Genomic DNA, 24204 nt, shown 5'->3' on the forward strand with positions numbered 1-24204 from the left:
TTCAGTCGTTCCTGATTAATGTCTTCATGTTGCATCTAGTTCTCCTTTTCTCTGTGCTGGAGCACTGCACGGTGGATTCCGTGGTTTTCCCCACCTCCGGCCGCCTGGACTGGGCTGGCTATCTGCCGCCCACCCACAGGCCCCTCCGGGGGCTGTTCCTGTGCAGGTCTTGGGCTGAAGCCTACAAGTCCTCTTCCTCCTGGGCAGTTTTCTTGGTTGTTGTGCAGTAACAACAACAGAAAGCAACAACAACAGAAATCCACACGGTAGAGGCATGTGGGAAGCCTAGGCTTCCCGCCACGGATCTTCAATCCCATTTGTTAGCGGTCATCACTGTTCAGTCATTCATTCTGTTCATGTGTTCCTTGGTTCACTCAGCAGCTGTTTAATGAGCACCTTTAGTGCACCAGGCACGTGCTGGGTTCTGAGCACATAGCAGTGAACATATGATCCAGTCTCTGCCCCTTGCAACGTTATGATGAGGTCTACTAGGAGAATGGCTGGGCTCATGGATGGCTTTGCATGCCAAGACAGTCATGACTGGGCAGGAAACCCATTAGGAGACGCCACAGTGGGTTGAATAAGAGCAGCATGAACTTGAACTCTGGCAGTGATGGCAGCAATAGGAAGAACGAGGCGATTCATGTACTTCATCCTATAGGAATGGTTGAATACTGGAGTTAATAGTTCATGAGCTAATGCAGCGTGCTTTCATCATTTGGTGTACTTCTGTTTACTAAGTTGATAAATCCTTAACCACTTTGGATTTTTAAAAAAATTTTTTTGAATGTTTATTTATTTTTGAGAGAGACAGAGACAGAGCACCAGCGAGAGAGGGGCAGAGACAGAGGGAGACACAGAATCCGAAGCAGGCTCCAGGCCCTGAGCTGTCAGTACAGAGGCCGACACAGGGCTTGAACTCATGAGCCGTGAGATCATGACCTGAGCCAAAGCTGGATGCTCAACCAACTGAGCCAGCCAGGCACCCCAACCACTTTAGATTTTAAACAGTGCAACACAATATGCTCACTGTTAGAAATATTTTGTAATCTTTTCTAAATGTAGCACAAGATACAAAGGCCCTATGCATTTTCTTTGCATGCAGTGGGTGTGCATGTGTGCGTTCTTTACTGTTTTCAAATGAAATGGGAGAGAAAGCTACTTTTTGCTTTTGAGAATGGGCTTTGGATACCCTTCCGTCCTTTGCATTAAGCGTCTCCCATGATGGACTCTTGTGCTGTTTCCAAGGGCTTTTGCTATTACAAACCATGCTGGTGTTCTTTCATGTGCAGAAATCTTTAGGCACTTGTGGGAGATTGTTTTCAGAATAAATTCCTAAAATTGGGTAATCCGCCACACGGAACATGAGCTTTCCACTCCTTTCGTTTGCCTGTCTTTAATTGTGAGGGTATCGAGCGCATTTTTAACACTTACTAAGTAATCTGTATTTGTTTTTCTGTGAACTGACTGTTCATGCCCTTTGTTGATTTTTCCATTTGGTTGTGTGTGGGTTTTTTTTAAATTGGGTTTTAAGAGCTCTTTGTATGTGAAGGAAAACAGCACTGTTTCTCACATAGAATTGTGAACGTAATTTTTTTCTAGTTTGTCATTTGTTTGTGGGGGTGGGTAGATGGATTTCCTGCTCTATAAAAGTTCAATTCAGCATTCTGCATAGGGCTTTTATATTTTGTGTTACGTTTAGAAAAGATTACAAAGTAATTCACTCATTCTCATGGGTTCTTGAACTATTTGTTTTAGGGAACTACCAAAAACTCTCAGAGACATATTAATTCAAAATAATGATGTTACTTTCTGGCATTCATTTTTTGCCTAGCACATAGGAGGTGCTCTATACTAAATTATCTCCAATCATTATAACTGCAAGGAGGTGATGATATGCCCATTTTAAAGATAATGAAATGGAGGCTCAGGGAAGACAAAGAACTTGCTTAAGCTACATTGGTCTAAATCTAAACCAGTGGTTCTCCAACTTGAGCTGCATCAGAATCCCCTGGCTTGTTAAAACACAGATTTCTGGGGGCACCTGGGTGGCTCAGTCGGTTAAGTGTCTGACTGTTGATTCCGGCTCAAGTCATGATCTCATGGCTTTGTGAGATCAAGCCCGGAGTTGGGCTCTGCACTGAACATGGAGCTTGCTTGGGATTCTCTCTCTCTGCCCCTCCCCCACTCGTGTGCATGCTCGCTCTCTCTCTCAAAATAAATAAATAAGTAAACAAACTTTTTAAAAACGTTAAAAAAAAACCACACAGATTTCTGGATCCCACTTTAGTAGGGTGTATTAGTTTTTTTGTTACTGCTACAGTCAATTGCCACAAAATTCGTGGTTTAAACAGCATAAATTTATGATTTGATACAGTTCTGGAGGCTCCAAATCTGACAGTCTGCAGGGCTACCTTCCTTTCTGGGGACTCCAGGGAAAGAATATGTTTTCTTGCCTTTCCTGGCTTCTGGAGGCTTCTCACATTCCTTGACTGGCAGCCCCTTCCTCTATATTCAAAGCCAACAATGCTGCACCTCTCTGAACCTGCTTCCATAGTCTCATTTCCTTCTGGCTTCCTTCTTACATTTTTAAGGATCCTAGTGATTACATTGGGCCCATGCAGGTAATCCAGAATAACCTCCCTATTTTAATTTGCAAATTTAATTCCATCTGCAACCTTAATTCTCCTTTGCCACACAGGTGCAGCGGGTTGAGATGTGGTCACCTTGAAGGGGGCATCATATCAAGGGCAGGGTAGGGGGCCTGAGAATCTGAATTTCGAGCAAGTTCTGAGGTGTTGCTGAGGCTGCTGGCCTGGGGACCACCCTTTGAGAACCCCTGATCTAAGGGGTGAAATGAGACAATGTCTCAAGTCTTCCTAGCGACAGAGCCTCCAGGGGCCACCTCTGCGTCTACCTCTTTTCCTCAACAAGTACACATTTTTATGTGCTTAACAGCAGAGCAAGTGTTGGAGAGGTAGTTAAATCTGTCCAAAGTTGCATCTCAGTTCTGGGAAGAGGGACCGCCTGGAGGATGGCCCATGACGCCCGAGAAGGGTCAGCTGGGCTCTGCAAGACTTAAAGAAGGGACAGATAGCAGAGAGGCTAACTCAAAGGCTGTGGTCCCCCTTGTGTCCAGGCTGTGCTAATGTCTGCTGCCCTCACTGCTCTGGGCTGGCCTTATTCTTCCTACAGCTGGTCCCCAGCTGCAGACTCTGAGGTCAACTCCAGGCCCTCCATGTCTCTGCCCCTTGCACATCCTCAGGCCACATCTCCAGCTCCCCTCCTTGTTCACCCATGCAGGCCCTCTTCTCGCTCTGTACTCCCCACTCAGGGAATCCACCTCTTTATTTCCATCCCTTTTTGTCTTTAAAGACAAGCACTTATTCCTTCTGAAAATATTTCCAAAGCATCACACACCAAAAAACGTGATACTTATTTATCTCTTTTATTTATTTAAGTTTATTTATTTATTTATTTATTTTGAGAGAGAGGAAGGGAGAGAATCCCAAGCAGACTCTGCACTGTCGGCACAGAGCCTCATGCGGGGCTTGAACTCACAAACTGTGGGCTCGTGACCTGAGCCAAAATCAAGAGTCAGACGCTTAACCGACTGAGCCACCCAGAAACCCCCCCGAGAAACGTTATATTTAAACTTAACTTATAGATCCCGTTACTTAAACATAGTAATGATGTTACAGTCCTGGATTCTCCTCTATAAAGTCATCACATTCTGACCTTTTGCGTAGACTCCGAACTGCCCCCCAGAGTAGTGACCAACCAAGCGTTTGAACACAGGTTCCCACAGAACGGCTAAGTGACATGCCCATTTTATATTCTCCTCTTTTCTGTAATCACAGTGGTGAATATGCGCTGGCTGAATACACAGAAGTGAAAACGGTCACCATCAAACTCGATGACAAGAGCCCCTGAGGGAACGACGGGCTCCTGCCTCAAACGTTGGACAGCCGAAAGTGGCAGATCAAACTTGCCGAAGAAAACGTGCATTGCCCGCCTTCCTGGGTCACTTTGTTGTGGAGACTTTACATCTACTGGATTTGAACGATTTTTCTTTTCCTCTCACACTCCTGTGTTATTGACCATTATGTTGTGTGTGAAATTGTAGTCCTGCCTGGGGGTGGAGCTATTGGCCGTTTCTGTGTTTCCCTTTCAACCAGGTCCCCAGGGACAGTAAAGAGGCTCAGGGTGTGGCCAACGGGAAGTGGCATTTCAAGTATCCAGCGGTCACTTACAAATGTTTTGCCGGCTCTGACTCCAGTAAGAACTTGGAAAAACTCCCGGGTTGTTCTGCAAACAGAGCCCTGCACCTGTGGCTTCCTCAGGGTCACCTGCCCACAGAACAAGCCCTTCCCAGCATTCAGTGGGAAAGAAACAGCGTTAAGTTAAAAACAAAAACAAAAGCAGGACTGTGAGGAGCCAAAGTGGGGAGTTCTGGGGAGTCCAGTACTATGGAAGGGTACTGAAGGTCTTGGGTGTGAATGGGCGTGCGTCTTCAAGGACTGCATCTCGACATTGACCATGGGACTCAGATCAAAAACCAGTGTTCCTTTTGGAATATGATCGAATCAGCGCCCAAAATGCTTATCTAAAACTATGTCACGGTCGACCTTAACCAAGGCACTTTCTTAGGCAGAGAACATCGCTGGTGTCACCATTGCTGCTAAGGACCTAGTGCTCTGACACTACAAGAGCATAGCCAATGCTAGGATAATTAACTCTCGTGTTTGACAAATCAGAGCCACACTCCGCTTTTACAGAATATCAATTTCTACCTTGCATTAATGGTTTATGATCAGCCTATGTAGTTTTCTTTTTCTCCAGTTTGGTTATCTGTTTTAGACTAGCAAAACATACACAACTGGAAAGGCCATTGGCTGTTGTTTAAATACAGCCTGGCTTTTTAAAAGTCCTATTTTGATATTAATTAATGATTAATTAACAAATAACACCCAGACTCCGTGGAAGAACTGGGTCTCCTACTACAGTGGCCTGAGTACTGCACTAACATGTTGCGAAATTTTCTTTTCCTGTGTGTGCAAATGCTGTGCAATTCCAAGTTTTAAAGCGTTCCTAGATAGCTTTTAAAAAACGAAAACCAAACGTAACTGCGTTATTTGGATACTTTTACTGTTACTAACTAGTACTTTTCTAATGGTGCTTATGTTTGGGAATTAAATTATGTTTGAGAATTAAATTGGGGGGAGGGCAATAATACAATGAAAATCGACATCAAAAGCAGTGTACGGATGAAGAAAGTCCTATGTGAAATGGGTTTATCGTTCTTGTCAGAAATAGGCAATACGCTATTCACCTTCTCTGCATCAGTTAACACATCACTTAAACTGTCAGCAACTTGCTAAGTCAGGATTTGACTTCAGACACTGAATTTTCAGGATTTTATCTCAAGCAACTTTAGACACTAACCTTGATAGTAATACATTAGAGGGTTCTTAATCTTCTGTTGTATAATAATGCCTTTAATATGAAATGCTACATTATTTATAATTGGTATAGTTAATGTATCTTTTTATAGTTGTAAGTAAACAGAGGTGGTATATTTAACCTTCTGTAATATACTGTATTTAGAAATGGAAATCTATATAGTATTAGATTTCACTTCTTTTAAGGTTTACTCCTGTGGTATGGTTTTAAGAAATCTATTGGCCTGGGAATTCCGACCCTAACTGCAGATTGTGTTCAACAACGCAACGATGATAAAATAAAATTGGATATTTGACAAACATGTTTTTTCCTTTAAGGACCAAACTCATTTTAATTCTATCGGTGGCCTTCCTCTTTCTCAGACCTTCAGTACAAAATGGCTTGGAGTAAAGCAGTATCAGTAGTTGAAGATGAAAATTCCATTTGCTGAATCCATCAGGCCACGCATTTAGCCTGTGTGGGAAACCCGCTTGCGTGGGTTTGTGGGTGGAGGCAGGCAGCAAGCTTGGCTTCAGAGGCTGTGCGTCTTAGTTGGTGAAGTTGAAGCTGTCACCTAAGCTGCCCGAGTCTGTTTTGGTGAGGGTGTGATTGTGGAAAAGGGTGGGAAGGACAGCACGGGAATTGAGGGGAAATAGAATTTAGGGAAAATACTGCATCCCACTTCTGTGTGCACAGGTTTGCATTTTCGTCGCGAGGATCTGAGTGTTTGGGTCTCACCCACCTTAAGTTTCTAAGGCTTTGAACCAAGAAGCTTCAATCACCAAGGTGAGCTGACACAGGTTGGGCCAAGAGCATCCTTTGTTCACTTTGGCCATGAGGTGGCAGGGTGCCACCTTTTAAGTGAAAACTTAAGGAAGGCTTGGATCAGATTTCTCTTTTTAAAAAAAAATTTTTTTTAATGTGTATTTATTTTTGAGACAGAGAGAGACAGAGCATGAAAGGGGGAGGGTCAGAGAGAGAGAGAGGGAGATATAGAATCTGAAGCAGGCTCCAGGCTCTGAGCTGTCAGCACAGAGCCTGACGCGGGGCTCGAACTCACAGACCATGAGATCATGACTTGAGCCGAAGTCGCACGCTCAACCAACTGAGCCACCCAGGTGCCCCGAGATCTCTATTGATGTATACACTTAATGTATGTATGAATTTCTTTAGAGACTTTCCATTTCTCAAGCTAAATGTCAGCAGAAAATTCTAGAAAAATGGCCTTTTCCTTCATTTGGTTTGCTCTCTGACGGGAACCATTCTGGGGGCACAGACTGGCCGTCATGTGTGTGGATGTACATGCCTGCACTTGTGTGTTTGTGGTGGGAGGGGGCCACCAGAGGTGGGCACATTCTCTAAAAGCAGACCCTTTGGAATCTCCTAGATTTTCCTGATAGTAGATAAATAATTTTTTTGATGTTTATTTATTTTTGAAAGACAGAGTGTGAGTGGGGGAGGGGCAGAGAGAGAGGGAGACACAATCTGAAGCAGGCCCCAGGCTCGGAGCTGTCAGCACAGAGCCTCATGTGGGGCTCGAACTCCCAAACTGTGAGATCATGACCTGAGCTGAAGTCCCACGCTTAATGGACCGAGCTACCCAGGTGCCCCTGGATGGAGAATTTTTAATGTCCTTTCCCCTAGCATATATCTGACTTGAGCTTGAAGGTGGATAATAAGGGATTTTTTTTAATTTAATTTATTTTAGAGAGAGAGAGACAGACAGAATGCAAGTGGAGAGAGGCAGAGAGAGAGGGAGACACAGAATTCGAAACAGGCTCCAGGCTCTGAGCTGTCAGCACAGAGCCTGATGTGGGGCTGGAACTCACCAACTGTGAGAACATGATCTTAGCTGAAGTTGGCTGCTTAACTGACTGGCCACTCAGATGCCCTAAGGGATTTTTTTTAGGTGTCCAGGAAGTAATGTCGGAGGAAAGTGAGTTCCCAGCTGAAGAAATGACTAGAAGACAGTGTGGGTGGGGTGGTGGGGTAGCAGTCAGCCACAGAAAACAGTGGGAGTGGGGAGGGGGGCAGCAGTCAGTCACTAGGCCTTAAGGAGGCAGAAATGTTAGGTCGGGGAGGTAGTATCCACCTGACTCCACCTTAGGAAGTGTCATTCCAACATGAGATGCTGAGAACCCGGGTAGGCAGAGCAAAAGCTAGAGGACGAGCAGTCAGTGCGGGTCAAGAAGCAGCAAGAATAAATCCTAAATGACCTGTAATAACCTTCCCATGCAAACCCATGACAAATGCATGCCTAACGAATAGAGTTAAATGCTGGGATGCAATCAGCTCAAAGAAGTCCACTCGGCTGTTCCCTACTTTGTAGACATTCCCTAGCCTATTCCCAAACTCATGTAAAAGGGAAGTTCAGTTGCCCCTTGCCACACTGGCCACAGGAGCCCCGGGTACTGGGCGTGCTCTTCCCCCTGGCGCCGCTAGATGGCGGGGCCGTGCTCCTCGGAGTCGCCGCACCGCGATTGCCGCGCTCACTCAGGAAGACGACGCCACGCCCTGCAAATTATTAGGGACTTTTCGGTAGCAATCACACTGCTGCCTTTTGAGTGCTGGAATTGGGACCGAAGTATTGAGGACAGGATTGCAAAACTGCACCCACCCTTTTGCAAGGGCGTTCCGTGGCAGGAGAGCTGGGGGCGCGGCCTCCTGGGAGCAGAGCAAAGCTGCCCGATTGATTGTGCCCTTGCCAAGGGGCCACTACTGAGAGCGTCCTCGAGTTCGTGCGGGCGTCGTGCGGGGGACCCTGCGGCTGCCTGGCGTTTGTGAAATGGCAGTGAGGGTGGTGGCGATTTGTCTGTCTTACGCTAAATCCTGGGAATGTTCCAGTCATAACATTACATGAGTCTAGGGTGCGGGTCCTGCTGGGCTGCAAACCATTTACTTTATTCCAAGCAGGCTTCTCTTGCTGGGGTGGGCACGTGGAGCCAAATCTGATGCCTGCCCGCAGCATGGACGTGTGTCTTTGCGATCTGCGTTCGTATAATGGCCGCAGGGGTGTGATGAACATACTTACATTAGGTTGAAACCTAAGAAATTGCCAACATTCCATGTTTTATCTCCCCCGCCAAAACGCCCCACCCAATTAAAAATGATTCACCAAATAGTGACATCCTCATACATACATCCATAATTAAATTGGTACATTCATGTGATGGAAGGGGTACAGTTTGCCAAATAGGAAAGCTTTAAAAATATGTATTTCCATACCGCCCTATAGTTGTACATAAGTGACTATTCCCGGCCTTTTAAATATTTACTGCGAGTCTACGCCTAACAGCTGCAAGTCAGAGATTAATTGGCATATTTAGCTTCCCGAGCAGAGCAGAGGGAAAGCTGGGTTGAGCTGAGAACCTACCAATCTTGTCGCTGCGCGTGCCCCGAGACGAGAGAGCAGGGGACCCAAACCTGGAGGAGACCTCGCGCTACAAGAAGGGCTCGCGGGCCTTGCGGCCTCCAGGGTAGGAGCGGCGAATCTTGGCACCTCCGGCTTTCGGCTAGGGAAACTGAGGCAGGCCACCGTAGGGACCCCTGGCGCCCCTCGTGGGCAGAAGCAGCAGCGGCCGACCTTCACCGCGCGCGCTCTTCGCGCCGCCCGCTCACCCGCCCGCCCGCGGGCCGCAGGATTGAGGAAGTGCGTCTGGGCCCTGCCCGGCCCCGGCGCTCGCGGCCGGAGGCGCAGGGGGGCGGAGGGCAGGGGGACGGCCAGGCCCCGGCCCGCTGGAGTCCGCCCCTCCCGGCCCGCGGGCCCAGCCCCTTGTCCCAGGCGCCCGGGGCCGTGCCCCGCCGCCGCCGCCGCCGCCGCCGCCGCCACCGCCGCCGCCGCCGCAGGTAAGTGCCCGGGTCCGCGCCCCGTGGGGGGAACTCGCTGCCTCCCGCGGCGGGTCGCGGGGAGCCCGACTCCGCAGCCCAGGCCCGCGCTCCGGGCGGCCTAGTGCTCCGCCCAGGTGGCCTGTGCCCGGGGGCCCCCGAGGGTGCGGGCGCGGGCGATCTCCGTCTGGCAGCCCCACGGCCTCCCTGGCCCGCGGGGTGGGGGAGGGTGCGCGGTCCCGGAGGGGCGGGGGTGCAACCCCGATACCCCGCGCCGGACGGGGCCGGGGGAGCCGGGGCAAGAAACAAAAGTCGGAGGCTATACCAGGGCGTCTACAGGTTTCCTCCGCCTTTGGAGAGAACCTCTTCCTTCAGCCCGGCACGGGCGGAGTGTGAGCGCTCCTGTGTGCGGGCGAGTGTGAATGCGTGTGCCCAGGTTCTGGCCGATCGTGGAGTTGGGGGGGCGGGGGGGGTAGGTTCTGCTGAAGGGGGCGGCCCAGCGCGCCTGCACCCCCCGAAGAGTCCACGGGACGCGCGGCTCTGCCCAGGTCCGGATAAAACCCGCCATCTCTGTGGCGGTCTCTGAGGGCCACCTTTCCTGGCAGGGGTTCGGAGACGGAGTGAGGACCGGGACGGGGCAAGGAGCGGAGCCTGGGAAGGCTGAGGCCAGAGGAAGATGGTGAGGGAGAGTTTGGGGACCTCTGGCCGACTCCACCTGGCCCTGCACAGTTGGAGGCCAGGAAATTTTCTCCCCAAACACATCCGCAGGGGTCAGAGAGGCAGAGAAACAGGCGCCTGTAGTGAAGTGTTCAGCAAGGCTCTCAAAGAATATGCTCTTTTTAGAGTTTGGAGGTCATCCAGCGATTGTTAACAAAGTACCCAGACATTAAAGGGACAAGTGGACTAGCAAGATTTTGGAAAACATTAACATTAAAATGCCTTTTGTGATTTGACTTTAATTACCTTTGCTTATGTCCCTGAAGAATAAAGGAATTAAGTTAAAAACATACAAACCTCACACCTGATTTGTCCCTAAAGGAGGTTTTGGGGTCAGCCAGACTTTCCCTCCCCCAAGCTTCCACATCTCAGGAAATAGCTCCCTAGTCAACTCAGTTGCTCAGTTGCAGGGAATTCGCCCCCAGCCTGTACCTCCATCCCTTGAATTCAGTGTTAGCAAGTTCTGTTGGGTTTACCTAGGTGTCTGGGCTCAGCCCTTCCTTCCCACAGTCTCGACCCTAGCCCGAAGGTATCAGCATCTCTCTCCGGTATGATTGCAATCCTCCCCTCTCCAATTCTTTATTTGACAGCCAGAGTGATTTTCTTTTTTTTTTAATAAGTGAATCAGAATGTGATTTACTCCCAGAATGTGATTTAATGTGAATCAGTCCTCTGCTTAGAACCCTGCCATGGCTTCTCTCCTTGTGATTGGCGTGAAATCTAGGACACCTCCTTCCCCTCAGTTGATCCGGCCTCTGCCATCATCAACCACCTGGCCATTGCCCAAGCCACCCCTGCCCCCCACCAGCCACCCGGGCCCAGCTCACTCTCCAGCATGTGGCCTCTGCAGTGCTGGCCCTGGAGTCTTCACATGGCCAGCATGTTAAGCTCAGCCTCTTTCTCAACAACCTTCTCTCGCTGTCCTTCTGGAGCCTCCCCTGGTGTTGTGTTCCTTCTTCATGTATTTCATTTCTCCTTTAATTACCTGGCAGTCTCTTCTGGAGCTCCAGGGACACAGACCAGTATTGCTCACTGCTGGGTCTTCACTCCCAGAACTAAGAGGTGCCCAGGACACATGGTATAGTGATGGAATGGTGAATGGACAGCTTTAACCCGTTTGTGGTTTCAGACTCCTGAAGGGCTTCTGTTCCCAAACCCCTTGGGTGCTCATCTGAGATGGAGACCACACATTTCTCTGGTCTGCAGCTCCATGATATTTTGATGCTCACAAATCCATTAAACACATTTTGTAGCAAGCCAGTAACTAGTCAGGGAGACTAGCAGTGCCAAAAGGATGTCAAGGACCATGGGCCAACCATCCCTACCAGGCTTCTCATTCAAAGAAATTACTGGATAATATGAGAATTACTCACATGCTTTATTTGCAAGCGTCTTCCCTGTACTGGCAATCCTTTCCAAGCCTCCTGAAAAGACAGGTGAGGAGGTGCAGGTCCTCCTATGTTTCTCTCTATTTATCCTGTGTCTGAAACTTTGTAACTGTCCCTTCCCGACCAGCTGTAAGTTTCATGAATTACATGGCAGTTCACTCCATGGAAAGGGCCCAATGAAAACATCTGTACAATGAAGGTCAAGTTCCTTTTTTTCTTTTTTCATTAAGTATTCAGGTTTATTCGTTAATGCAGGTATAAAGAACTGGCAAATGAAAATTGGTGAGGTTTTAAAGATTATTAAAATAATTATTACAAAAAAAAATCCTCTCGAAACTCTCTTAAGAATGTATATACACCATGATGGCAAGATAGACCTGTAACTTACAACCATGATTTGTTGCATTGATCTAAACCCAAAAGGAGCAGGAAGAAGCAAAGATCCGTTTGAGGGCAAAAATTGAGCAAAAACTGAGTTACCTCATTTTAAAACTTCTACCTTAGAGTCTAAGCCAACATACAAATTGCAATTGAAAAACTCCAGTGGTAAAAAATCCTTCATTGGTAAAGTGATTTTTCAAAAGAAAACTGAAAATGAAAAGGGGAACAAAATGTGCTGGGCAAGGGTTGGCCTAAAATATTTTAACGATTTTTTTTTTTTATCACTTAAAAGCATTCTATGGTAAGACACTTCTGTTTTCAGAAGGAACATCTACTAGCATTTGGATTTTGAGGTGTTGTTAGGTGTATGTGGTAGCTGATTTTAAGAGGTGTTTGAAAGCAGATAGGAACTGTGCCTCTTGGTTTCTGAATGTTACTGTAGGATTTGGAGCCTTTTTATTTATTTAGTTTTTTTAATGTTTATTTTTTGAGAGGGAGAGAGAGAGACAAAGCATGAGTGGGGGGAGAGGCAGAGAGGGACGGAGACACAGAATCTGAAGCAGGCTCCAGGGTCTGAGCTGTCAGCACAGAGCCTGATGCAGGGCTCAAACTCACGAACCGTGACCTGAGCCAAAGTCGTACGCTTAACCAAGTGAGCCACCCAGGCGCCCCTGGAGCCTTTAATTTAAGACGGAGATTATTTTTGTCTTCAAGTTGATTTTCCTGTCTCAATTTGATTTTCCTAATCAGGTTTTGCAATCTACAGTGCTTTGATGGTCTCCTAAATTTTGTCCAGATTGATCATTTCTCCTTGGAATTTTTAGGCTCCCAAACTTCAGACACAGGCTTTCCTATGTATGGCTTCCTCAGACCTTTCACTCTTTAGTTCAGAAAGGTGGGGGTGCATCATGGACGAGTCCTCTGGGGCAGGCTTTCCAAGCTCCCCCTTCCCCTGCCTGTAGGAGTACAACCCACCTGGGCCAGGTGCCCGATTTCCAGACTCTAAGATGAGACAGCCCCAGTGCTCTGCCCTCCAGCCTTGATGTTCTGAGCTTGTTAATCAGAGAGCAGCAGGGAGACCCTGCTGGTCTCCCAGGCCTCCCGCTGGTATTGTAAGTAAGAACCACAACTCTGGCCCTGTTGTAGAAAGTGATTCCAGAAAATTTACCTTACTTGAAATCACATAGCCACCCCAAGAGGTTCCCTGGGTGAGAGGCTGCATGTCTATTTTTAACAGATGGGAAAACTGAGACACACATAAGTTTTGGCTTGAGGTCACACTGCTGATCTGTGACAAAGACAGTCCAAGCCTTTGACATCCAACCTGTGCTTTTTTCCTTTCCATATTGTCTTGGGTATGATTTATATGACCTTGATTTTTTTTTTTTACTACACTTTATCAGTCTCCATTTCAGAGGTATGTGTCTCAGAAAATAGTTGCTAATTACTTATGTAATGGTTCTAGAAGGTTCTGAGCAGGTTCTAGAAGGTACCCTGAACAGTATGGGCACTGAGCAAGCTACCAAATAAGGCTGGAAGAGCACTGGGGCTGCCTCATCTAGAGCCTGGAAATCGGGCACCTGGTCCAGGGGGGCTGTACTCCTAAAGGCAGCGGGAGGGGGAGCTTGGCAAGTCTTGCCCCAGAGGACTTGTCCATGATAGTATAGACTCTACACCAACACTAATAGAAACACACACATTTCATATACTAATCCCCTCCCCACTGTGCAATGTATCCCATGCCAGGCCTGAGCTGGACCTGGGTCTTTGCCTCAAGGCAATGGATGTCACCTGTGTTGGGGGCACCACCCTCCCCCCAAGTTCAGTGGGAGCCCAGCATGAGAGAACCGCACTCTGCTTCAGCATTTACCACAGTTGTACTGGTTTGGGGCCAGATAAGTCTCTGTTGTGGGTGGTGCCCTGTGCATTATAGGAAGTACAGTAATATCCCTGACCTCTACCCACTAGTTGTCTGTAGCACCCAGACCCTGAGTTGTGATGACCAAAAATGCCTACAGACATTGCCATATGTATCCAGGCAGGCAAAATGTGGGGCTCCTTTCTGTTATCCCCCAGGGTGCACACTGACTTGTCTTCATAACCAGTACCAATGCCTTCTGGAACCCTCACTTCAGGACTGTTGCCTGGTTGCCTCTTTGGGATTACATGCTTGCCTCTGGGCTTCTGGAAGAGCTGGTCCTGGGCAGAGGGGAAACCTTATATTGTGACCAGTTTAAAGTGCATCTGCCCCACCCCAGCTGGAGTGTGAGCCCCTGAAAGCAGAAGCCTCGAGTAGTCATATCGATGTCGCTGTGCAATTGACAAGGGTTATGTGTTGACTAAACAATGGCTGAGCCCTTACCAGTAGGTGTCTGTCATTGTTGGGGTTTCTTAGGACTGTTTTTAAGTAGACATGATCAGCGGGGTGCAAGTTGGGGTGGGGGCAGCTCATCCTTTCACTGCCCCCACCTGACTGGGCATGGCTAGACAGACGGAATGTCAGGAATGTTGCAAGAAGACAAATACCTGTGCGATGTATAAATAGTAAATGTATTGGGGCGCCTGGGTGGCTCAGTTGGTTAAGCGTCTGACTTTGGTTCAGGTCATGATTTCATGGTTCGTGAGTTCGAGCCCCGCATCAGGCTCTGTGCTGACTTCTCAGAGCCTGGAGCCTGCTTTGGATTCTGGGTCTCCTCCTCTCTCTGCCCCTCCCCAGCTCATGCTCTGTCTCTGTCTCTCTCTCAGAAATAAATAAACATTAAAAAGAAACATTAAAAAAATAAAATAAATAGTAAATGTGTGCAAGGGTACAAGAAGGAACTTGACAATTAAGAAAAGCTTTCTGATTTTATAATGTTTTTCACCACCAGAACGAGACTGCTTTCTGCTCAGCCATGACGGCGTGTCTGTGCCTCAGTCCACCCTCCGGGCAGCGGTGGCGGCGGTGACCCTGGCCAAAACTGACTTGGAGAATAGCCACCGAGGGTTGATGGCTGGCATGTCTCGGCGACCGCCCAGCATGTACTGGTGTGTGGGTCCAGAGGGCTCAGCTGTGTGTCCAGAACGTGCCATGGAGACCCATAATGGTAAGAGCAGGGCCAGTCTCATATGCTGGGCACAACCTGCAGTTCCTGTCCTGTGGGGAGTCTAGAACCAAGGGTGTTCAACCCGAGGGTTAAAGTGAAAGTCTCATTATAAAATTTATCGTGGGATTGTCACTTAAATTCTAAACATTAGGGGCTGTGGGCCAAAATTTATTATGGAGTCAAGGATCCTAAGAATCAGGGCATTACTTCATGTTGGTTAAAGGTTTTTTGATGGGGATTTGGTTTCATGATAAAAATGATGCATATTTATTAAAAAAGAGAGAAGTAGGAAAAAAAAAATATTGCCCAGAGTGCCACTGCCCTAAACACAAGCACTGCTACTGTCTTGAGATGTTCTCTTCTAGTCTGCTTCCTTCTGGGCTTCAGGGATTTTGTTTTAATTTTGTAGTGTATAGTTTACTATCCTACTTTTTTCTTCCTAAGTTCACCAGTCACCTAGCTCGTATGATCTGGTGAAACATCTTACGTGGGAACACTGTGTAAAATGATTGACCTAGTCCTCACTCTCCTGTGGGGTGTGTGGGGCTATATAGGTTGCTTCTAGTTGCTGAATCTTACCAAAAACATCCCCTCCTGTTTTTACACTTAGTTTTAAGACTATTTCCATAAAGTAGATTTGTAGGGAGATTATTAGGTTTGAACACTTTTAACCCTCTTTATACGTATGGCCAGATTTCCACTAGAGTTAGTTACATCACTTTTTAAAAATTTTTAATGTTTTATTTATTTATTTATTTATTTATTTATTTATTTATAGAGAGAGAGAGAGAGAGAGAGAGAAAGAGAATGTGAGTGGCGAAAGGGCAGAGAGAGAGGGAGACAGAGAGTCCCAAGCTGGCATCACACTGTCAGCACAGAGCCCAACACAGGGCTCTATCCCACGAACCGTGAGATCCTGACCTGAGCTGAAATCAAGAGTTGGACACTCAACTGACTGAGCCACCCAGGCGTCCCTATGTGTTTTACCACTTTTAACACTATTAACACAAGTTAAGAGGATGGCAGTGACACTGCTGAGGGTTTTTTTTTATTCTTTTTTTTTAATTTTATTTTTTTTTAATTTCCTAATCAGTATTTTTTTAAATTTAAATCCAAGTTAGTGAATATATAGTATAATAATGGTTTCAGGAGTAGAACCCTGAACACTTACATATAACACCCAGTGCTCATCCCAGCAAGTGTCCTCCTTAATGCCCATCACCCATTTAGCCCATCCCCCACCAGCAACTCTCAGTTTGTTCTGTGTATTTAAGAATCTCTTATGTTGGTGCCCCTTCTGTTTTTATATTATTTTTGCTTTCTTTCCCTTTTGTTCATCTGTTTTGTATCTTAAATTCCACATATGAGTGAAGTCATATGATATTTGTCTTTCTCTGACTGACTTATTTCGCTTAGCATAAGACACTCTAGTTCCATCCACGTTGTTGCAAATGGCAAGATTTCATTCTTTTTTATTGCTGAGTCATATTCCATTGTATGTATATACCACATCTTCTTTATCCATTCATCCATCGATGGACATTTGGGCTCTTTCCATACTTAGGCTATTGTCAATAGTGCTGCTATGAACAATGGGGTGCATGTGCCCCTTAGAATCAGCATTCCTGTATCCCTTGGATAAATACCTAGTAGTGCAATTGCTGGGTCATAGGGTAATTCTACTTTTAATTTCTTGGGGGACCTCCATACTGTTTTCCAGAGTGGCTGCACCAGTTTGCAATCCCACCAGCAATGCAAAAGAGTTCCTTTTTCTCCACATCTTCGCCAACATCTGTTGTTGCCTGAGTTGTTAATTTTAGCCATTGTGACAGGTGTGAGGTGCTATCTCATTGTGGTTTTGATTTGTATTTCCCTGAAGATGGGTGATGTTGAGCATTTTTTCATGTGTCTGTTAGCCATCTGGATGTCTTTGGAAAAGTGTCTATTCATGTCTTTTGCCCATTTCTTCACTGGATTATTTGTTTTTTGGATGTTGTGTTTGATAAGTTCTTTGTAGATTTTGGATGCTAACCCTTTATCTGATAGGCAGAGATACTGTTGTTAACAATAAATATTTGTTAAGTCCCTAGTACATACCAGGCACTAGATTCAGTGTTTTAGGTTGTTGAATTCTCACAATGACCTATAAAATGGATATTTACCCCCATTTTATAGCTGAGGAACTTGAGAGTAAAGAGATGTGTAGATACGTGGTGAAGGTCAACAATTTATAAGTGGCAGAACTGCTGTTTGAACCGTGTCTTAACTCTAGAATTTCTCGCCCTTAAAATCTAGGCCATTGTGTAGGATATGAGAGGGCCCATATGTTGGGTTTGAGAGGGCCAGGTGTTTGTACCCTTCATCAAGTTAGCGATCCAACAGTGCACCTGGCTCAGCAGATATTGTCCAGTTACTCGAGTGTTTTTCTGCATTGAAAATGCCCAAAAGCTAACTAGGGTGATGTTCCTGGAAGATTTCTTTGTGCATAAATCAGATTATGAAATGGGAAAAGAATTTGTTTCTTGACATTGCCCAGCACTAAATGTTCCCAGAATGTTCGATTTGCATCCTTTGAAAAGTTATTTCTCTCTTAACGACGTATGTCTTTTTTTTTTTCTCTCTTTTTGGCTGCTTGTTAGAAAGGTGAGCTGTGGCAGAACATGATACCCGCTGTTTGGGTAGCACCTCTACTTTCCAGCTCCATTATTCTACCTATCTGTCCTCTTTGCAAGGGACATTGGGGTTTACTGGGTGGGTGACTGTGGCATCTGAAAAAACCCTAGAGGGGATCTGCCCAGTCCCCTTCCTGGTCAAGAGTTGATGACCTAAATGAGTGGCTCTCTACCCTCGCCCTCAGAAACACTGGGATGTCTAAACTACCATTGGCCAGGAAGCCCCTAGGCATAAGCATTTAAAAAAAGTGTTCCACCCCCTCTTCATGATTCTAGTGTGCAGCTGGGACTGAGAATCAATGGGTCTAAATGGGTTGGGTCCGTAGAGCAGCACTTCCCAAATTGTAGTATATACTTGAATCCCCAGGCGATCTTGGTGACCTGCGGATGCCCACTGGGTAGGTCTGGGGGCCCCCAGAGCCTGTGTTTCTAATAGGCTCCCAGGTCATGCTGATGTTCTGGTCTACCCGCCAAGTGCAAGGCTGAGATGATACTTTCTGAGGTGTCCACCCTAACCCCACTGATTCTTACGGATCCTGGGGACCTCGGCCAGTGGACTCTGAACAGACATGGATCCAGCCCTGCCTCCAGGCCTGAGATAAGACAGATAACCAGAAAATGTTCATGTGCACTGAGAGGCCAAGCACTGAAAGTACCCAGCCCCCATTTTTTCTTCCCTTCGAGGTTCTGTCTGGACTTTACCCTTCTCCCATAGAAGGGTTCCCCACTAGCTTAGAAGAAGCAGGCTCAGAAAAGTCTTTTCTGCTCCAGGGGCCTCTTTCCCCAGTGGAATCTCAGGATTCGCCACCACCCTGCTCTGAATGAACCATAGGACACACACAAGGGTACAGGAGCTTATGGGAGTCATGCAGCCCCCACTGGGGACTGCTCTAGGTGCTGGGGGTTGGAAGGAGGGGTTCCCCAGGGGAGGTGATGTCTTGTGAATCCCTGATGCTAAGGGAGGTGTTTACGTGAGGACAAAACACATAAACCACAGAGTTGAAGAAGATAAGAGGAAAGTGGCCTGAAATGCATGGGACAATTCTGTCCTATGGCTCAGCATTATGGCAATTATTTTCTCTGTTAAGGAATTATAATAGTAATTGAATTCTCCTAACAACTCAATGAAGAAGTGCAAATTTATGCCCGCACTCCCACGGTAGAAAGGTACCACAGGTGGTTGCAGAGGAGCTGAGGGTGGGAGTCCCGCCTTGGGACCCTCAGGGACGACTTTCAGCACTCCCTTCCTGCTGGAAATGGGCTGCTTACTTGGTGGCCAGACGTCAGGCACCTTCTGGCCTCCTATAGCCACCATTGAACCCCCGTGAGAGCAGTGGAAGAATGAGGGCAGAGGAGGACACCCCCCCACTCCTTGCCTGTCCCCTCCACAGAACAGCATCACCATGGGGACCTCCACAGGATCCCACAGGCACTGGGAATGTTAAATCTATTACCTGTGGCTCTGATGTTAAATCTATTACCAGAGGCCCTGCTAATTGCATGTTCGCTAGAGTGACGAGGACTTCTGTGACTGTCTTGTTTGAAACCCACAGGTTGCTTCTGACGGTGTTTTCTTTTTTTAAGTTTATATATTTATTTATTTTGAGATAGAGAGAGAGAGTGTGCGCACACAAGCAGTCGAGAGGCAGAGAGAGGGAGAGAGAGAATCTTAAGCAGGCTCCACACTGTCAGCGCAGAGCCTGACGTGGGGCTCGATCTCACAGACTGTGAGATTATGACCTGAGCCAAGATCAAGAGTTGGACACTTAACCAACCAACTTAAGCCACCCATGCGCCCCATGACTGTGTTCCTTTTCTTTTCACTGAGAGGGAAGCAGTGGGCAGACACACAATGGGATTCACACAATGTAAGGTTGGGGTTGGGGGAAGGGTGGGGAGCTTAAGGGCCTGCCTGTGGGGTTAATCGGGACTGCATTCAATTCTTCGTGCTGGGTGACCTCCACTGAGTGGCTCAACTTCTCCGAACCCTGATTCAGGCAGACACAGGATCTCAGTGGGATGCACCAATGACAGTTTATTTCTGGCCTCCACACCAGCAGGTGGCTGGGGGGGGGCTCTGTTACACGGAGCTGTCTGAAGCTCTGCTTCACGTGACTCCTGTTCTTCTGAGACCAGGGGACGCTCTTCCCCTACCAATGGCAGAGATGCAAGTGGAGAAAGCAGAAGCATGCCAGGTCTCTTAAGGCCTTGGCTCAGAATGGCATGCTGTTGCCCTTGGCCAAAGCAAGTCACAGGGGAGAGCCCAAATCAAGAGCTCCATCCGTGAGGAGGCTGTGGCCAGGCTGTGGATGCAGACAGACATGAAAAATTGGTGTCCGCTGTTCCATCTGCCATGATGGGAGTTGGCGGGCTTCAGTCCTTTGGAAAATCAAATGTACCTTATATGTATATATTCTTATTTATTTATTTATTTATTTATTTATTTATTTATTTAAGCAGCCAGCAGAGTGCCTTCCTCCCCTGAACTCCTACCTGGAGCCTATGTAACAGCTAACAGTGGAGTTGCTTTGATGGGCAGTAGTGAGGGGTGGGCTTGGTGAATCCCACCTGCGGGTCTTCACCTTGACCCCAGAGCTCTGCAGGCCCAGTTTAAAAATATCGCGTGTTGGATTTTATTTTCACAAAATGCAAATACACACACCAAGACCACAGCCTGAGGGCAGGTGACACTCAAAGTGTAGCACAGTCACATGGAGATTACAGCTACTGCTCTGTGCTCACCTGCAGGGTTTATGTTTTCTGCACTGAACTTGTGTTCCTTTTTCTGTTTGCTTCTTGTTTGTTTGTTTGTTTTTTGTATTATGTTTGCAACCAGAAGAATAACACTGCAATTTATTTTTAAAAGTGTTGACTTTTTAAATACCAATGTGTTGCGATTAGGATCTAACTGGCACACCTCAGCGCTCACGTTCAAGGTCAAATCCATGTCAGCTGGCCTCTTTCCTCCTAATTTCTTTCTGGAACAAATGGAATATTTGACTCCATGAGCCTGAAGCTGTACCCGCCATCTGGGTTGTTCCCCCAGCAACTGGGCTGGCTCTGTCCTGCCCACCTTCTCCCAGACCTTCTGGGATCACAGGGAGCCCTGCTTCCCCACCTCCACTCCAATCCACCTAAGGAAAATTGCCAGGAAGCAAACCAATGAGACTCTGATTATAGTCAATGTAGGAGCAGCTTGCTTTCACTCCAGAAGCTCTCTCTTTTAAAAATGCTTGGAAGAGGGGTGCCTGGGTAGCTCAATCACTTAAGCATCCGATTCTTGATTTCAGCTCAGGTCATGATCTCACGGCTCGTGAGTTTGAGCCCGGCATCAGGTTCCGTGCTGATGGTACAGAGCCTGCTTGGGATTCTCTCTCTCTCCCTCTCTCTCTCTCTCTCCAAAATAAACTTAAAAAAAATGGTTGGGGAATAACATACTTTGGAAATGATAAAGTTATTATGATGCCTCCAAACATAGTTTAGAAAAAGATCCAAACATTAACAAAAATCAGGAAAGAACTCACGTTTTACTTTCGGGTTTGGGGTGCTGAGGCATTTTGTGTGTGTTTGCAGATGTGTACGAGGTGTGTTTTTCATGCCCTTACCTGTATGGGTTGTATACCTCACCTTGTGACTGTTTAGAATGGCTAGCCCTTCCAAAGCCCAGGAAGGTGCAAGTACTTCACCAGTTGCCCAGTGGTCCCAGGGGGTTCTGCCTGTGCCTGTCCTGTGTTTGCTCAGCACAGCTGTGTCCCAGGAAGGCTTGTTGCAACCTTATTAGCACTGTCAGCAGTCAGCTTGCCTGAGGTTCAAGAGGAACATTTAGAAAGTGTGGAGGAGTGTAGAGTGTGTATGGATAGATCGAGGGTCAGTGAGATACTGGGCTGGGGCTGTGGGGCCATCTATGTGAACAAACACATCATTATGCATTCTTCCGCGTCTGACACCAGTCAGAGTGGAAAAACCTGTACTGCCAGCTGAGGTGAGGCTCCCTGGAAAGTTGAGAGGTGAACAAACTTCTAGATAATTCAAGCCAAGAACGCTTGGTGAGCCTCTTCTGGATCGTGGAGGGTGAGGGGGGCTTGGGCAGACGTCACTGGCGGTGGCTCACATACCCCACAGCTCTGTGAGCAGTCCTGACTTCAGCTGCCTGCCTCTCAGAGCACTGTCCTCCACTGAACCAGCATGGACCAAAGGAGGAGAAGGAACATTCCAGAAGCTCTTCAAATCCCAGGTTTTTACATAGCCGCTTTTAGCGTCCTTCTCTTTTCCTTTTGCCTTTTTCAAATCTGTATTAAAAATAGCTTCCTAAGAGCCAAGGGGTTTGCTCGAGTAGGGGCTCTCTTCTTGCCTTCCAGAAATAGAACAAGGAAACAGGCTGAAATAGGAAGTGCCACTCCGGTGGTAGTGTGCTTTCTTGGCGGGCCGCTGGAAGAGATCCCACAAGGGACAGGTCCACATTGACGTGTGCCTTCCGGAGTGGAACTGCCAGCCCATGTGCCTGGAGGCGGTGTCCTGCTGGCGTCTGCCAGGCTGTGTGCATACCATGGGAGCCAGGAGGGCGGACAGGACTTTGCTTGGAAGGAGACCGAGGTCCAGGGGGATGTCCCAACCTCAGCCTGGCCTCAGGGGCAGCACTGGGCCTTCCAGGGACCACAGCCAGCATCCAGTAAGGAATCCCTTACTCAGTGAGGTGAAGGGAAGGGAGGCCAAGCCGTGGCCCTGGGGGTGGGAGAAACGGCTGTGGGCATCCGTCCACGCGGGTAGCAGTTGACACAGCTGTGCTTCATGCCCACAAAGCCCTGCCCCACTGCAGAAAGCTCTGGATTTGATGGGGGTTTTTAACATTAACCTCCATCTGTGGCTTACGTCTTCTGATTATTTGTCCAGAATACACTTGCTTACATCTAGCAATGGGAAACTGACTACTGCTCAAATAATGCCAGCCGTTCTATGGGCAACTCTGTTCGGAAGTTTATGTGGTGGGACCAGTCCTGCCTTCCTTGCATCCAGCTCCACCCACCTTGGCTGATAAGAATCCCTTAACCCCTTTCTTGAAATAATGAAAAGCAGATGTCTTGTCCTCACTCCCTGCGGATTCCTTTTTTAGGCTGAGTAAACCATCCCGCAGCCTTCAAGAGCAAGAAGCCTTCCACTTGGTTATCACTGGGATTTTACTCCTTGGTCTGTGCACCAACATTAGGCCTTGGCCACCTGGGCCCAAGGAAAGAACTGCCTCCCACCCACTCCCTCCATCTTGTCATGGCAGCTCTTGGGAGCACCCACTCTAGGTGGCAAGAGCCTGAAGGTCACCCAGGGCCTCGGCCCCTACCCACTGCCCATCTTCCCCTACCCGACATTGGTCTTTACTCGGTTCCCTTTATGAGAGATGGGCAGGGTGGTCCCACCTGAAAGCCTTTGTGCTCACTGGGGACCAGCCAAGACCCACCTGGCATGCATTCAGTGGCCAAGAGAGGGTTTTTTTTTTTTCCCAGCCCTGCACCTGGGCCCCTATGGCGCCATTAGTGGCCTGTGAGCAGGAAAGTATCTGTGTAGACATTGCCAGGTCCCGGTACAGAGGAACAAGGATTTTCTTCCACCTGTCTGGTTTCCTGGTCCACATGAGTCAGACCTTGAAGCAGCCATAATTAGGGATTTTTATGAAATTCTTTAATTCTCTGGGAATAGACCCCTCTGTCTGCAATAAGATATAAGTCCAAACTTTAGTGTATGGATTTCACACACATTTTCAGGAACCCTGATGAATGAAAATAGGGGGCTTCCAATATTCTTTGGAAGTCCTTTACCATCCTGGCCTCCCTTGTGTTTAGTTTGTCCAGATTCCACTTAAACATCTTGTTGTATATTGGCATTCATCATGAAGAGAGAAGAAAAAAAAAAAAAAAAACAGTAACACGCATCTCAAGCATCCTGAGCCCATAACCCTGATGTTATAGAAGAAATCATACATTAGCAGGGACGCCTGGGTGGCTCAGTCAGTTAAGCATCTGACTCTTGATTTCAGCCCAGGTCATGATCTCATAGTTTGTGAGTTCAAGCCCCACGTTGGGCTCCGGGCTGACAGCACGGAGCCTGCTGGGGATTCTCTGCCTCCCTCCTTCTCTTTGCCCCTCCCCCACTCGCTTTCTCTGTTCTCTCTCAAAATAAATAAATAATACTTAAAAAAAGAATTTATGTAAAAAAAGAAATCATACACTTGTTAGAAATTATATTTTCAACTGTAAATAACTTCTTAGGATTATACTTAATTTTGCTCATTCTTACTGGGGTTGTGCTTAGCAGTCTTTATCCCATCTACCACCATCCAACATCCAGTGGCCAGGACACGTCCCTAGGTGTTGATTGAAAATCATCCACCTGGTGGTTTCAAGAGAACCAAGAACAAAAATAACTTAATTTTGCCATCTTGAATTTATCAGAGACTTAGAGATATTTATTTTTTTTATTTTTATTTTTTTTAGAGATATTTAAAAGTATTGAAAAATTGTAGTGCATTATTTTGGATACAGAACCATGTGATAGGGTGCCAGGGTGGCTCAGTCAGTTAAGTGTCCGACTCTTGATTTCACCTCAGGTCTTGATCTCACAGTGTGTGAGTTTGAGCCCCACGTCAAGTTCTGCACTTGGGATTCTCTCTCTTTCCCTCTTTCTCTGCCTCTTCCCTGCTCACTC

The 24204-nt window shown here is 47.2% G+C and overlaps 2 protein-coding genes across 4 annotated transcripts in view; both read left to right on the forward strand.

Annotated features, from left to right (window-relative positions):
* The window catches only part of ALDH1A3 (aldehyde dehydrogenase 1 family member A3), a 38847-nt gene extending 33085 nt beyond the window's left edge, over positions 1–5762 (forward strand). The window contains exon 13 of the mRNA XM_027067927.2: positions 3861–5762. Within this exon, the coding sequence (XP_026923728.1) occupies positions 3861–3933 (73 nt within the window). The 3' untranslated portion in view covers positions 3934–5762. The remainder of the gene's footprint in view (positions 1–3860) is intronic.
* Positions 5763–9008: 3246 nt separating this feature from the next.
* Positions 9009–24204, forward strand: part of LRRK1 (leucine rich repeat kinase 1) — a 131954-nt gene continuing 116758 nt past the window's right edge. Inside the window, exons 1-2 of one of the 3 annotated variants that reach the window (XM_027067925.2) lie at positions 9009–9288; positions 14624–14839. In XM_027067925.2, the coding sequence (XP_026923726.2) occupies positions 14743–14839 (97 nt within the window). In that variant the 5' untranslated portion in view covers positions 9009–9288; positions 14624–14742. Of the gene's footprint in view, positions 9289–14623; positions 14840–20909; positions 21746–24204 lie in introns of those variants that run through there. The other 2 variants (XM_053223631.1, XM_027067926.2) reach the window with 2 other exon arrangements.

The sequence above is a fragment of the Acinonyx jubatus genome, chromosome B3 (genome assembly GCF_027475565.1).
Source record: "Acinonyx jubatus isolate Ajub_Pintada_27869175 chromosome B3, VMU_Ajub_asm_v1.0, whole genome shotgun sequence".
Taxonomy (NCBI): Eukaryota; Metazoa; Chordata; class Mammalia; order Carnivora; family Felidae; genus Acinonyx; species Acinonyx jubatus.